This window comes from Candoia aspera, chromosome 2, assembly GCF_035149785.1.
Source record: "Candoia aspera isolate rCanAsp1 chromosome 2, rCanAsp1.hap2, whole genome shotgun sequence".
Taxonomy (NCBI): Eukaryota; Metazoa; Chordata; class Lepidosauria; order Squamata; family Boidae; genus Candoia; species Candoia aspera.
This window is the reverse complement of record NC_086154.1, coordinates 239,007,210-239,024,057: the sequence shown is the minus strand read 5'-3', so window position 1 is coordinate 239,024,057 and position 16,848 is coordinate 239,007,210. Positions and strand designations below refer to the sequence as shown.

The 16,848-nt window shown below is 36.9% G+C and overlaps 1 protein-coding gene across 1 annotated transcript in view; it reads left to right on the top strand.

The window, feature by feature from the left end:
* Nucleotides 1-16,848, top strand: part of ZSWIM6 (zinc finger SWIM-type containing 6) — a 107,370-nt gene that overhangs the window by 55,693 nt on the left and 34,829 nt on the right. The window contains exons 4-5 of the mRNA XM_063295617.1: nt 941-1,091; nt 16,664-16,843. Coding sequence (XP_063151687.1) covers nt 941-1,091; nt 16,664-16,843 — 331 coding nt within the window. The remainder of the gene's footprint in view (nt 1-940; nt 1,092-16,663; nt 16,844-16,848) is intronic.

Below are 16,848 nucleotides of genomic sequence, written 5' to 3'. Positions count from 1 at the left end.
ATAGTTCTGCTGTTTTGCATTTCTCCTTATATTTGTTCTTTGAAAGACCAATAAAAACTTTGCTATCCATAGCATACAAATTCGGGTGGAAAAAAGTAAGCATTTTTACCATTTATTTTATTAAGAGTGGCTATGAATTTTCTTTCCAAAGTGCTCATAAGGACCTTGGACTACAGAATAGACTCCTCTTATTCTGAAGGAGTGCAAAGCATACACTGTGTTCTGCAAAGAATTATTCTTGCAACATGGTACTTTTGAGCTACCATGAAAAGTGTAAATTTTCTCCAACATTGTGGGGATTTTTCAAGTTAGTTTATTACTCTTTTGTATTTATACTGAACTCCACATGTAAATTTGCTAATATATTATAACCCATGCAACTTAATTGCACAAGGGGAAAAAAAGGCATGTAAGAGCTGTGTCTTGTTTGTTCCCTTTATTGCAAATATTCATAAGGGTAGCTTGTTACTAGAATTAAATTGTACTATCAATTCCTCCTGTCCTGTTAATTAACTCTGTATTTGATGATGTGGCCCACAGATTGTCTAGCCTTTTATCCCACTCTCAGCACTGTCTACCATCATGTTAATATCTTCCTCTCCTCTCCTCTCTTTAAATGCCAAAAACAACAGCTTTGGGCTAGAGGAAGATCACTTTGAAAGCACTTACCATTTTCTCAATATTGGGCTACTCCGTAATAAAAAAAATTCCTCTCTTCATTGTATAAATACTTGCAGTTGTCTTTTACATAGCTATTTTTCAAAAGATTGTGTACTTGCAGCAGTTACTGTTGGTATGAATTGGCAATATTGATTATTCAGAAGTAATCCTGTGCTTCCATTGACATCTCCCTTACTTCCAGCACTTCTTCATTTAATATATATGTGATTTCCCTCTGGTTTTTTTTTAATTGTAGTATGCTGCACCTTTTATATTGTAGGTGCGAGAGATGTTAAAAATGAGAGACTCAAATGGTGCTCGTATGCTGACACTGATAACGGAACAGTTCATGGCTGACCCACGCCTGTCGCTTTGGAGACAACAAGGAACTGCAATGACAGACAAATATAGGCAGCTGTGGGATGAACTAGGTAAATCCAAATAATTTTGTGGAAGGTTTTAACAGATTTGAAAGTAAAGGAAATGTTAAGTGTTTTGAGTATCTCTGGTTCTTGTCAATAGAATTTGGATTTGTTGCCAGATTTTGGGAATATGGCAGCCTGGCTACTGGTTTTCATGGGCAAAACCAGTGCATTTTTGCTAAAGCCAAGGACGTACAGCCAAAAATAACTACTCCATGAAATGTTTAATAGTAGAAGCTGGAATATAAACATTTCCTATGTAATAAGTAATCCATTGTATTAACAAGGGCTAGATCTGCAGCTATTAATAGTAAATGTTTACCTTCATACTTATGCATGTCTTTGATTCCAGAATGTCTATGAAAGGGCATACTCCTTTGCTATCCAGTTTTCAGTTGGTGTGGAAAACTGTGTAGTGTTAGTTCAAGCCCCTTCATTCATATTTTTTAATCAAACGGGTGGTCTGTATATGCCTCAGTGTAACATGTCATCTTTTTTGTGCTGTGCTTAGGTTTCTGTTCTGTATAGATTGAGGGGGGAAAACCCTGATAATTGGCCCAAGCTAGGCTCATTTTCCAAATTAATTGCAAGTTCACTATCCTAACCAAATACTTTACGGCCATATGCTTATATGAGTGGCTGAATGTTCATTCGGGATTTTTTGTAGGAAGAATGCAGTATATACTTGTTGATTTGAGCAGATGGTAGCAGCTGAACTTCGTACTAAAGTTTGTGCTGGGTCAAACATGCTTTTCTGTTTGAAAATTAGAGAACATAAAACTGAGAACAAGCTGTGTTATATGCCTTTTTTTTAAGGAAGGTCTTATGAGTATCTTAATCTACCTTAATAGAAACGGGGACTGAAATAAACACCACAGTTGTAATTCATACCTAGTGTTATTTTGGTGTGTTGTATATTTTGGAATAGGAGTGCCATATTTTTTATGGCTCCAAATGAAATGAATATAACACTGAAAGTTCCAAAGGAGCAAATTACAAGCTGCAGCTATTTCAGTTTATCTTTCTCATAGAGAAGCAGTCAGTAAGGGAATCCTTGCAACAAATTCCACCAGCATTCCCTTGGACGTACTATATTTAATAATGACCTTGTGTGTATTACTAGGATCTGTTGCCTGGGGTTGGGGGCATGTTTGGGTTCAGTATGTGCCAGGTAGATATTCTGTAGAGGGATTTGATATTCTGTAGAGGAATTCTGTAGAGGAACAGTTACTTTGCCACATGTAAGTTCCATGTCCTTCACCAGATGCCTGATAATCCATGCTGAGTGAGTCAACCTAAACTTGGATTATTGGGTCAGAAAGGGAACAAGAGTCTTTCTGGCTGTATCTACAGGGCTCTGATGTATCATTGAGAACTTCCAAGTTAATGCCTTCAGTGTTAACAAATATAATTTAGATTTCACAGCAGCCTCAACTGCCTGTGTTAATTAAGCACTACATAAGCATTAACAGAATAATCCTTAAATGGGGAAATCTCTGATACCTTTTGAATGGTTACAAGTAACCATTAATTTGCCCTATAAGGATGTTAGACTCTACATACTTTTTGGCTAAAGCTTTTAGAATAAACAATTTAAGCATTGATGCGGTGATTCCTGAGTACCCTTCTCCCTTTTTGCCATAGCTCAGAAATTTTCTTGGAAGTGAAGGCAAATAGACAATTAGGATTATGAGAGTGACTGAACATGCATTGTAATCTATACTTAAAGGCCCGTTCTGTTCTAGGAGTGGTAGAAAACAGGTTGGTTGTGATAATTTTGCCGAGAGTTCTGTGGCTCGCTTATCGGTGTAGAAAAAAGTGTAGTGTTACCTGTTCTGTTTTAGGGGCTGATTTTCAGGTGTTGACATCTGAACAGATAGAGCTGCTTGGAGCTGTTGATCCTTCTCTTTGCCCACTTACCCCATATTCAGCTTGCAGTGTTTAACTCGGCAGAAGAGGCCATTGGATTTTGTGTTGGTTAATATTAGCAATTGGCTATTTCTCTGCACTAGTGAATTAACAAAACCTTTTCTCAGACCTTTTGTTCTGGGAAGTTACAAGTAAAGCCAGGCCAATTATAGACCTTCCGTTTCTGGTGCATATAACTGATGATATATTGACTCCAAATATTTCTGGACAAAGCTGATTTTTTTGGGTCAGCTTGCCACCTGATTTCAGGACAGGGTTCAGAATGGAAATTACTTATATTGGGAGAGAAATGGAATGTGTGTCCCTGTTGGATTCTCCAGGCTCCTTGCTGCTTTTCAGTACCATTAGATTCAGTTCCTGGTATATGTAAATATGAGCAACATTTCCCAGGTGTTGCTTCTCCACCCTTGCAGGATACTTTCAGGTTGTGTTGAAAGATGATTGCTCTGCTCCAGGAGTTATGCCAATAGGTTTGATTTAATCTCCAATAGTCTTCTTATATGCATGAAACCTCAGATTGAATTTATGGGGAGGTTTCTCTATCAGTGATTCCCTGAGACTGGAAAAGCACTGGATGACAGTAAGTAACTCAAAGCTCAATCCAGACAATTAATAAAATGTGGAAGGTCAGTTATGCCACAAATCTTCTATTCAGTCCAAAATAACTGCTTTCTCATTAATTAGTTTCTGTTTTCCAATTTTCGTACAATTGCCTGTGTCAGATTCAATTCAAACATCTGAAAGAGAAGAGAGTGGCAAATAAAGTGACCAACTTAGATTTATTAATTCTGTAATGGCCTGGTTTGGAAATAAGTCAAGTTAGACTTTCTCCCATTGAGCAACTAACACAATATTCCTTAACATCTGTGGGCATCAGTATATATATTCTGCTCATAGTTATTCCATGAGCAGAATATATATACTGGATGTGTAGACTGGAGTATGGAATTCCATATTCCGTACTCCAGTCTACACATCATTTCTTTTAGCTGTCACTGGTTCTTTGAATCTACCCATTTCAGAGTATTCCTAAGGAAGATTTGGCATAACACCCTTTGGATGCCAGAATCAATTTTCCCTTTTATCTACTCATCTAAAGTCAAGAATATTTGAACTTTGATGTTTTAGCTTGCAAGACATTACACTTTTTAGATTTTAAAACAAAAGGGTTTTTTTCCTCCTGCAAATACAGTTTGAAAGTCATTAGGCAATTTGAGCATGTATAAAAAGTAAAATAAAGCTAACTTTCATATGCAGGTTTACACCTGTTTACAGGTTAGCCCTAAAGTCAACTAGCCATGAAGCTTTCTTAAGCACATTCTCAGGTGGTAGAAATTTCCCAAGATCAGACAGGTTTCACTGCCTTTCTTCCCTTGGGAAGAGGCCATCTTTTATAAAAGGATGTTAGAGAAGAATTGTTCCGCTTCTAGGAACAATATGTTTGCAGAAAGGCTAAAGTAACAAGATGTTAATTGTAGTTCAGCCAGTGTTTGCAAGATTCCCACAGTCATGATGGCTATGAGAATACTTCTTCTGAAGATAACATTCACTTAATATGTTAATAGTGAGTAAAAGGAATCTCCAGCTTAGATTCTTTTATAAGACTAAAGGGGTTAGCTGACAGGGTGGCCTGTTAAGATCAAGGAAGAGTTGCTATTTTGACAGGAGACATACATTTACATTTGAAAGAGTCATCAAACAAGCAGGGGAGGAGGTATTAATTATTCCTAGAATTGGCAGGGCATGTTTATATAGGAGACATTATGTATGTGATTTGGTCAGCTTGCCCTTATTAATAATGAGGAGTTTGTAGATGACTTTTGGTCATGGACGGGCTTTTCTATTAAAACCCCAGACATGATGTGCCAATTTTTGGAATACCCTATCAAAGGATATATGAATTGATACAGAATTTGCTTTCATTTTTGGAACAAGTTAAAGTTAAAATGTAAGATGAATCTAAATTGAATTTAGATTCTAAATTTTAAAAGAATTGGATTCTTTTTGCTGCTATGTTTGCTGCTATGTTTTGCTGTTATATTTGCTTTATGTATGGTATACATACATACTCTGGGATGTATGTATGGTATACAAACATACTCTGAGGTCTTTTGCAGATGATGGTTCAATTTAGATTAAAAGAAAAAAGAAAATAAATACTGTATATTCCACCGTTAAAGCTTGTGAAGAATTTGCTAGGCATCTGGAAGATAAAGTTAAGATCTACCTGGAATTGGAAGCTGGCTAGGCGTGTCCTATGGACAAGACCAAGGCTATGATTTTCAAGGTACTCTGGGATGAGTTTGAACATGTTAGTTCTGAGGAAGTGATCAGAGTTTTCTGTAGTATTTGCTCTGCCACCTGTGGACTGGATCTCTGCCCCTTGTGCTGGTGAAAGCCTCCAGGCTGGTAACAGAAAGCTGGATCAGAGTGGTAGCTAATGGATCCTTGAGAGAGGGACTAGTACCACCAGGCTTAAATAAGGCAGTGTTGAGCCTCTCCTCCAAGAAGCCATTACCTGAGTTAGATGTTTTGGATAACTACCACCCTGACTCCAACCTCCCCTTTATGGGGAAGGTTGTTGAGAAGCTGGTGGCTCTCCAGTTATAGAAGGTCCTGGATGACCAGATTATGTGGATCCTTTTCATCTGGTTTCCGTCCCAAGTATGGAACTGAGATCATATTGATCTGTGGTGGGACAGACATAGGCGGAGTATAATCCTCTTGGTCATGCTGTAGCTCTCAGCATCCCTTGATACTGTGATATTCTTCTGAATTACATGTGAGTGCTGGAAGTGGAGGTACTGTTTGCAGTGGTTCTCTTTCTTGAGCAGACTCTTCAAGTCAGTAGTGGCAGGGAGGGAGATGTGAACCCCTTGGTCCCTTCATTATGGGATACTGCATGGCTCAGGCCTTTCACCCCTCTTTTTAATATCTACATGAAGCTATTAGGTAAGGTCATGTTACATGTTGTACACATGTATGTACTGTAGTATGTGTTGACCCTAGGCCAAACAAGAGATCCGGCCAAGTTCTTTCCTGGTACCCAGAAACTGTTAGGGTCTAGATGGGAAGAACAAGCTTAAACTGAATCCCAGCATGACAGAGTCGCTGTGAATACAGAAGCCAGCTGAATCCACTTATTTATTTATTTGTTTGTTTATTCAATCATATTTATATAGCTGCCCATCTCACAAAACATGACTCATGTTATGTACCAACTGTAGTTCTAGATGGGGTTGCTCACAGAAGTACTTCTTATCTGAGGTTCCTGGACTTCCATCTCCTGCTTGAGGAACAGGTAGCCCCCATGGCCAGAAGAGCCTTCACACAACTCCATATGGTGTGTTAGTTATGACTATTTCTGAATCAGGAGGTTCTGTTTACAGTCCTTTATTCCTTGGACACCTCTCATTTGGAATGTGGCCATGTGATCTTCATGGGGCTGCTGTTGAAGACCATTTGGAAGCTATCGCTGATTCAGAATGTAGTACCTCTAGTAGACATGGGTATATGTTTCAACCCTGTAACACCTATCCTTTGAGAGCTGCACTGGTTACCAGTTGGCTTTCAGATGCAACTCAAGGTGCTGGTTGTCATAAGGCCCTACATGCTAAGGAGCTGGGTATCTGAAGATTGCCTAGTTACAGTGATTTCTGCTTGTCTGGTAAGAACTGGAAGGGAGGGATTGCTCTAAGTCTTAACCCCTCAGGACTGTTATCATCAAGGACTTCAGAGATGGATCTCCTCTATGCTGTGCTGATGGTGTTGGTGTTATATTTTATTGTTTTTTTATTGTATTTTTCTTTTTAAATATTTTTACTGTATCTGGAGTTGTAAATCACTGAGATTTTTTTTCCAATTGGAATAGCATATAAGCCTCAATCAATAAGTAAGTAAAGAAAGAATGGTTTATATGCTAAAAGCATCATAACATAAATACACAAAATCAATAACAGTCTGCACAATTTATGCACAATTTATACCACTTAAACAGAATATAAGTCAGCAGTAATTCTAAAACATTGCATTTTAAAGCTTGGATCAAGTTCTAATTAGGTAGAAGTGATTAACAAGCTAGATCTTTAAAACCTATTGAAAAATATACAGTGAGGGGCTAATATAATTCAGGTTCTATAAAAATCAAAACTAAGATTTTCCTGTTTCCTGCGCCTATTGTCTTGTTGGGTCTTATGAATAGGGCAATGAATAGGACTTTATAGGCATATGCATGCATGCATGCATGCATGCATGCATGCAAGCGTATTTGTTTATTTAACTTTTTACAAAGTTAAACACGAAACAATATGAAAGGAAAGGAAAGGACAGGAAGGAAGGAGGTGTTGGAAACAATAGAAAGCAAAGAGAAAGAAAAAAAATAAAATACTTAAAGAATCAACTTCCAATCTTCTTTACAGTGGTTATAAACATACTTGAAACCGTTTCCCCACTTCTGCATTACATGACGTGGTTCCTTTATCTCCATATTCAACCCTTATTAATTGGTAAATCCCAAAATCGCCAGTTCATTTTTATCCGTTTTCAGCAAAAAGTCCATAAAGGGTTTCCAGTCTTTTATAAAAGTAGTAGTTGTTCCCTCCTCAGACTTTATAGGCTGATCTTAATGGTCGGTTAGCTTTGGATGTAGGCAGCTGTTAGATAACTTTGCTGTATGTCACTTAGATTCACCAAATCAATATTGTATGTTCCAATCATCTGGTCCAGAAGTACGAGAATAACTTGGGCATTTCTGGCCCTCTGTAAGTATTGCATTGCTGCAAGGCTTGCTTCAGAATTAAATTCTGAGGGCTGCCAGATGTAGAGAAAAGTTTTGTCAGTGCATAGGATCTGCAAGTTCATTGGTATTTTCTGCTGATTCCTGGCTGTGATATGGAACTGGAAGCCCTTTGGCCCCTTGAAAGATACAGGGCCTGAATACAACTGTCACTTGTTACTATAAGGACCCACACAAAAACAATAGTGTTCCCTACTCAAAAGCTGAACTATTACTATTTTAAATATGAGCATTACAATTTTAAATTAAGCCCATTTGCCCTTGAATACAATTTAGATGCCCCTTTAGCAGAAGCTAAGTGCCAAATTAAATGGAAAAAATGTCCACATGAAAAAAAAAACTAATTTAGAACAAATTTTTATTGCCTCTCATGTGCCACAAATGAATCATTAGATATGTCAACCCTAAAACAAACTATAATTGGCACTTCTACTGTTAACAAAGTAGGGTTGCTCTTGTGACAGCTTAATAAAGCTGAAACTGTTAAATTAAATTTCTGATGCTTTATCAGATAAGTGCAGTCAAGCAGAAGAATCTGTGAGACAAATATCTATGCCTGGTAGAGTGATAGAGCCCAACAACTTGTCAACATATAGATTACAGGGCCAGATGTATGAAAGCCCCCCCTCCAGTTTCTGTTTTTCATTAGCCCTTCCTATCTTCTCTCCTACTTTAGCTATCATCAAACAGATCTTGTATTTCAAAACCCTCATTTCAATTCCCCCAACATACATATAAGGAAAAAAGCTTTTTAAAATTAAAAATGTGCATTCAGTGTCAATCAGCTGTCTGAGAATGAGTGGGAACCATTCACAACAAACATCCTTGTGCATCTAAGACACAAATGGGTTGTTGGCCAGCTTGTGTAAAATTCTTCAGCTTTGTTTCCCATGATTGACTTGAGGTTTGTCCTTTTGTATTATAGAATTACTCCAGTTTTCCCAAGTTTCACAAGGAACTCAATTTATTTTTTTCCTGCACAGAGAAAATAGAGCTCATTAGATTGGCATGGTCTTTGCAATGATTGCTCATTGATTTCCCATTATAGAAGATGGGAGACACTGTTAGTAATATATAGTAGTTAGTGCTTTAGTTTCCTGTCAATGTGGAGTTCCTGCAGAATAGAATCATGTTTAAAGATGTAACTTGGCAACAGTTTATACAATGACCCAATTCAGGCTTACTGGGAAACCATGCCAGACCAAAGCCAAACCAAAACAAAAAATCACACTGAACCAAACAGCAGAAGGTAAAATAGTAAATTAAAAATACAGATTTATAATTGAAATCGTCAAAATTACTGCACATTGAAGTGTTGAACAGCAATAGCAACTGAACACAATTTGGCAGTTCTGCTGGAGATCTCAGCTAAGAGAAGACTATTTTCCTCTGGGCTACCATAACTATGAGGTAGTATAGGCATTTTTAGATCAGCTCGCCAAGGCATATAAAAACAGCAGTGCAAAGCACGAGTGAAATTGATTGTATTTTCCCCAACAGACAGGGCCAAATTCACTCTTGTACAAGACTGTTGCTAGATCTTCCTTCCAACAGTGAGGACAGCAAAACAGTAACTTGAGCAAAGTTAAAGACTTTCCTGGGAGCTAGGCAAAGAATATTAACTAGAAATTGGTATGGGAAAAACATATCCTTAAAATTCCTCAAATTGCCATCTGAAATTGCTATTGGCTGTGTCCTTATAATTCTTAAGGTAGGCCTGCTTCACCTGCTGTTAATGTTATATACTGAAACATGAATTTATGTACTCTCCAGTCTGACCTCATTCTCCAGTATAGCCATATAAAAATGCTTTTTATTTCACTTTCAGTTAACCACAAATATTTATGTTGAGGCTAAGATAAACTATGGTCAAGTATTGGTTTAAGGCAGCCTGACCCACCCCAGTTTCCATGAGCTTCATCCAGTATGACTAGTGGTTGTGGAGTGATAGCAGTTATCACCCACAAGATCTAAACAAACCTGTTTTTAATGCTGAACTTTATGTATTTTAATTGTTGCTTCTGCAAATATATTTAAGACACACACACACACACACGAACACTAGTCTGGAAGCCTTATTTTAAAAACAATATAAAAACTTAACAGTGGTTTCTGTTTCAAGCTGTGAATATTATTATCTTTTATATCTACTGAATGTGTTTGAATAATCTTGACTTGGTAGTTATCAATGATTTCTCACCATTAAAAAACAACTTTAAGAGATTCCCCCACTCCCACTTAACAATATTTTGAAAAATGAATAGATGAGCAATATGTTGTGGGATTGATTATTTATTTATTTATTTATGCCTGGACTGACCATTGGTGAAGGTGCTGGGCATCTAGCAGTCTGGGCATTATATAGATTTGTTGTTCTGAGCCAAGCATAGGAATAACCACTGGAAATGTAGGGAGAGCTTGAAGCTAAAGGGGCAGAGAGTTGCTGTTCATTAAAAAGCACTAATCTCATTTTTGCTGAGCTGTGTTCACGGTAGGGATCCATAGCCAATCTTGGTTCTTTGTTATGATCATATCTAGAAATATATGTTGTCAAATGACAGTGTGCCACATAGACTGCACACTCTACTTCAAAATACAGTATATAGAGGTCTTAAAGGTAACCTTAGCTTGATAGTGGTAAGGCAGAGGCAATTATAGAAGACAAGGCCACGGCAAGATTTGAAACAGCCACCTTGTACAAGCCTGGGTCTAATTAATAACCTAGTCTCCTTTCTACGTTGTCTTGAGGTTCACAAAAGAAAAATAAAATATAGGTTTAACCTCTAATGATGATGATAAATGGACTGTTCAGATTATTATTGTAAGTTAGTGAAGATTATTGCTCTGGGAATTAGGCCATAAACTCTTATCCAATATATCATAATTTCTTGACCCATTATTTTTCCCTTTATTTTTCCCCTTTATAAATATTTGCAGTTGACTATTCTTGGCTTGTCTGAAACAGTTTCCCTAAGTATTTCCTGTTGATGTGTGATTGTTTACAAAGCTGAAATAATCCATCAGTAGATATAAAACATTATTCCCTGGTGTCTGGATTTAACTTCAAAGCCCCATTTCTCATAATGGTATAGCTGTAATCATTAAAATAGTTTAACTAAAGCAAAATCTCTATATGCATGTTGTTCAGAGTTTTATGGTAGCATCCATTCTTTCTACAGCAAGGAAATGAGCAAAGATGCAGCATGATAAATAATCTGAAGACTTTGCTTTCACTGTAGCCTTATTCTACTGTGAATAATTCTATGTGAGGCAGAATAAGACTGAAATGGCATTGTATTGGCCTGATCAGTGAAGGAATTGTCACTTGAGTCAACACACCACAAAATTTAGAGTTCCTCTGTCTCATGATCAGTACAAGAAGGATACCTCAAACCTAGAAAATAGAATTGTGAAGTTTTAATTCTTTATTTGGAGGAGTTTGGGTAGAATACTAATGCTTCTTTGCATTTTATATTTTATATAAAGGAATTACTTTTCATGACCTTTATTAGATGTCTTGACATAAAGGTCAGGCTTGAAATGTAATGTCTTCTTCTGAATGGAAGAAATTCCTTAAAGAAGTCTCTATGCTTGGTCCCTTTGTCATATCTGCCCTCTATCACCTTAGACAGAATGTAGCTTATGGAAGCTCCATAATTTTCCTTTGCCATCAATGCTACAAGTAATCTATTGCATTAATCAGCTGGCTAGTATGAAATGCACGGGGAGTGATTACACTATCATACACAATAAAGCACTTGTCAAACCCAATACATCAAAGTTTAATTCAGTAACAGAATGAGTTAGAACAAGATAAAACATTTAGTAGTCCAAGAACTTCGGCACCTTGAGTACTGTGAGAAGTTGAATACTGAGGCTATGTTCATGAATAAAAGCTGGACCCATCAAACTTGGTAGTATATGTTCATATCCTGGAGAGAGTTCATGAATTAAGCAGTACAAGAGTACTTACATATTGTGTGCATGATGACACTGATCTAATTAGATTGCTGTCCACTGGGGCCTTGGATTTACTTTTAGTACTAATGAATCTCTAATGGGCTGAATTTGTTTTGGTAACAGTTGGGAGTATTCATCTTTGAAAGAGAGAGAGGTTTATTGAATAAGAAGATCTTAAGTTTTCCATTATGATAGGCAATACTTCCTTGTTTTAAAAAAATGTCAGTCTATATTTTACATCACCAATAATACCTCTTTTTGTTTGGTGCTTTGAAGTCATTATTGACTCATAGTCTCTGGTTTCTAGCTTAGTGCCTTTAACCACTGCACCAAATTGGCCGACAATAATACCATGACGGTGTTAAAGATTCAGACCAGTTTAAAACTCAGATGTGTCATCAGGTAGGGTGTGACTGCTGGTGTCTGCATGAACCAATATTCACCATCTTGATCTTTCTCTAGCACCTTCTCCGTAGCAGGCTGTGTGGTAAAATAACATTTTGAAGAAGCTGTCAAAACAAAAGTTGAAGTTTGTATAAATTATGCAGCCTAGGTGGATTTTTGGACTTAAGAAAATGTCTGAGCTCTATAGGGAATTAAAAAGTACTGCCCCTAAACCCTTTAATCTTAACTCGGCCTTCCATTAGTCATCTTTCCCCCCCATTAATATGGGATTTTAGGATGCATGCATGCATCATACTCCATGATGCAGAATAATAATTTCCTGCTACTTCTTGTCCCTAATATGTAAAGAGCCCTTTTAAGACTGGTGCTCATGATATGGAATATTTACCTTTTTTTAATGATGTATCTTTTCAATAGCAGTTTCATGTATTGTTTTGTTTTGTTTTGTTTTGTTTTGTTTTGTTTTGTTTTGTTTTGTTTTGTTTTGTTTTGTTTTGTTAACAGTTTAGAGGCCAACTGACTGCTAATTAGTCTGGGCAGCTTACAATTAAAAAACTAGGAACAGTATAACAAAAGAGACCAATCCTGAGCACCCCAATGACAAACATGTAAACAAAACCCAGTCCAACAGGGGCTCGACCATCACCCTACCCCAAGGTCTGGGAGAATAGCCAGGTCTTTAATAGCTTCCAGAACATCATCAGGTTGGGAGCTATCCAGATCTCTTGGGGGATATTATTCTAGAGGGCAGAGTTATTATTATAAGCTCTAGTTCCCATAAATGCACAATAAGTTTAAAAAATAGTAATTAAAAAATTCATTGGCACCTAACTTCAATCTCAGCAACAGTGAATAACTAACTCTCAAGAGCCTTATTTATTTATTCTCATATGATTCTAGGCAGCTCAAAACAATCCATAAAAACAATGATAAAAACAGAAGTACCCTCACCCCCAGGTGCCAGACCAAACAGCCTCCCAGTTCAAACCCCATCGTAGCCCAATTTTTGGGAGAAGAGCCAGGTCTTCATGGCTCTCCAGAAGGCTAACAGGTAGGGATCCCTCAGATCTCAGGTGAGAGGCCATTCCAAAGGGCTGTGCTGACCACCAAGAAGATGCACCTCTGAGGTCCCATCAGGTGGTAACATTTAAGGGGGCGGACTTGGATTTGGAGGGCACCTACCCTATCTAACTTAGTAGGATGGGCAGATACCCTCAGGGAGAGGCAGCCCTGCAAATAAACATGGATTTCAGGAGGATTTCATCTCAGAGGGTGGGTGCCTATGGAAAAGTTGTGATTTGGGATTTTAATTTATTGAATTTGTAAGGCTGACTGATTAAAAAAGCAACCCTAGAAAGATGTCAGAATTGGTGCCAGTCACCCTCCAAGGGCAGTGGTTGTCATGGAGAAACATTGTCCTTGGGCTGTCTCTTCTCTCACCTAGCATATCCATCTGGAATGAGAATACAGGATGGACTAAGCTCCACATGGAAAAGCGGTCCTGGGAGTATCTGGGAGCCAAACCCTATAGCCAAGTCTTTGTTTATTCTTCATTTGTTTGTTTTTTTAATTGATGCTGTTTTATTTACTTTTTAATCTAAGTTAATATTTTTTAGTTTTTCCTTGTTAGCTATATTGGCTATCTTCGGATGGGAGGAGAAGATGTAAATTAACTGAGATAATTCTCTTTCATTACAAACGAAGTATCATAATGTGTGTAGGAAACAGTTATTAATCATAAAAGAGGAACTGTAGATATGCTTAGTAGCTTATATGTCCAGGAGAAAACATACACATATTGTTAACAGCACCTACTGCTAGTATAGCATAGGACTTTTATAATGCCACCATGTAGTTATTAGTTTGAGTAGTAATATAAGAAGAAACTTCCATCTTTGATTACTGATTATATTCTGTTTGTTTGATGGGGATAAAGCACTAGTATCCAATACGTTTTGTAATGTCTGTATTGGAACAAGAGGCTTGATAAAGAAAAGCCATCTCTAATTCAGAGCAAGATAATGATTGTGAAACTAGAATTGACAATACCTCACTAAGATGTGACAGTTTTAATATTCTTTCCCTTGTGTGAAATTAATACCAAATTGCAATCGCAGCATGATGAGTCTTCCAATTATCTTCAGGGAAATACGGAATTTGCATATTGATTTATGATATGTGTTTGTCTCTGTATCAGGAAAATCTCTTAGCAGCGTGAGTTGCACTGCTATTAAGAAAGAGATCTATATATGTATACTGTAGACCTTACATAACCAAACTTGAGCCTGGGTTAGATTTCTGTGCTCTTGAATTGGTTGTTGAGAGTTATATTAGAATTAAGGAGGAGCTACCATTTAGCTTTGTCAGTGCACCCTTGCTCATTAAAAATGCCAAAATGCACAGGAATTGAACACCTCTCATTTATTGGTGAAAGGATACAATAGATTTGATGGGCTACATTTACAGGTTGCCCATCACCAAGAAGGGGAAAAAGCCTTTTCAACTGTCAGAGATTGAATCATCTTGAAATCAGTGGAGTGCAATACAATATTTAGTATAAAAACTGATCTGGGCACAGAATAAGTGTGGCCACATTGCACGTTTGGGCAGGATTGTTTTGGGGGATGAATGTGAAAGCTTTCGTTGTTTTAATTATATGGGTTTACACTCTTTCATCGGATTCTCAACTCAAAATGGCAAGAGACGGCTCAAGAGCCACAAAAAACAGACTTAGGGCCACAGGTTGCCCACCACTGCAGTGTCATGTTCATACAAAATGTTAAGTGAAAACATGATGACTTCATGCCGTGCAGAAAACCAGTCTCTCTTAGTGCAGATCTCTGCATACATATTTCAGTAAAGATGATTCTCCCTCAACTGTGAAACAATAGCAGGTATCTTCTGTGTTAAACCAGCCTCTCTAGGAAGCAAATGCTGTACATTTTGTATAGTAAAGATATAGGGAAGGCTAGTATGAGTTTTGGCTTGCTTCGTTCTGCTGCTCCTAACAAAATAATTATTTTTAAATTGTTGAGAAATACCAACAATCATTTGAACTGCTTTTGAAGATCAATATAGTACATATGGCATAGATTATGGCTTAGTTGCAGATTCACATTTGCATTCTTCACTAGTCATATTCAGTTGTATGTCTTTTCTGAAAGGCTGTCATTCATTTTAGCAGATTCTGAAGGTCTCTGTAATGTGTAAAACACTTCCTTGATGAACAAATGAAGTGTTGCTAAATAATACTTGTAGATGTCTTCACTGTGCTTGTCAAGAGCCTGCAACATAGCAAGACAGCCGATTTTAAGAGCAATATCTTTATATTTAAAAGTGTTCCAGCAGTTCCTGATTTATTCATGTCTCGCTTAGCATGCAGTGTCAGAGATAGAGGTCCTGCATTGGTTCAGACTTAAATGTCAGCAGAAAATTAGATCTGTAAATTTCAGTGAAGGATTTCTCATACATAATTGCCGCAATATTTATGAAGCATATTTCTGTTCTTGGGTAACAAAAGGCAAAAAGTACTTGCAAAAAATTGGAAGTTGGTTATTCCCCCTCATGTTATGCAGAGAAGTAAACCAACATCTGCACACTCAAATGCTTTTAGACTTGGAAATAAAGATCGATATGGATTATATTTTCTTTAGATTAGATTTTGTTGTGAGCTGGTAAGTCTCCAGCCTGTAGAATAAGAGTGAGAATCAAAATTTTCAGAGATTTTAACCAGATTGGAGAGTGGAGGGGGGTGTATAAGGTTTGAATTGTTGGCAGTTCACTTGTAATAGTTGGTGGGGGAGATTTCCCACATGCAAATCTAGGTAGGGGATCATTTTTTTGGCACATGCTTTTATAAGAAATAAATAAAAATATCTTTATTTATAAGAATAAATATCTTATATTTCTTATAAATATAAAATTTATTTATACCAAATAAATAAAAATATATTTATAAGAATAAATGTCTTATATTTCTTATAATTAAATACAAAATATATTTATTTATAAGAAATAAAAAAATATATTTATTTATAAAAAATAAATAAAAATATATATTTATTTATAAGAAATAAATAAAAATATATTAATCCATACTTAAACCAACATTGTATTGAGCTTTCATTTCAAACATCCGTTTTTATTTACATATTTTAGCATAGTCCCCAAGGTTCAAGTTCATCAAAAGTATATTGAAGATCACTTAATGCATGCTTTTATTGGTATATTGAGACTGTTGGGTTCTCTGCATATGCAGATCATCACCTTTGTTTACTTTTACATTTATTTGTATAACAGATTTCCTTCAATGTGCCTATTTTCTTTGCAAGTTGATCCTTTTGGTTAATTTCTTACAAGCTCTCAAAAGAGCATTTTGTATGGACTGCTACAGGGCCTTATTATTGGCATCCATTTAAAGAGTTGTATTTATAGTTCTTTTCATAACTTTCAAGGTATCTAGCTCAACTGGATATTGTCTATCTCTTTATAGGTGCTCTTTGGATGTGCATAGTATTAAATCCCCATTGCAAGGTGGAGCAGAAAGCCAGTTGGCTGAAACAGCTTAAGAAATGGAACAGTGTTGATGTTTGTCCCTGGGAAGATGGGAACCATGGAAATGACCTGCCAAGTCTAACCAATGCTCTGCCTCAGGGTGCAAATGGAATGCAAGGTGAA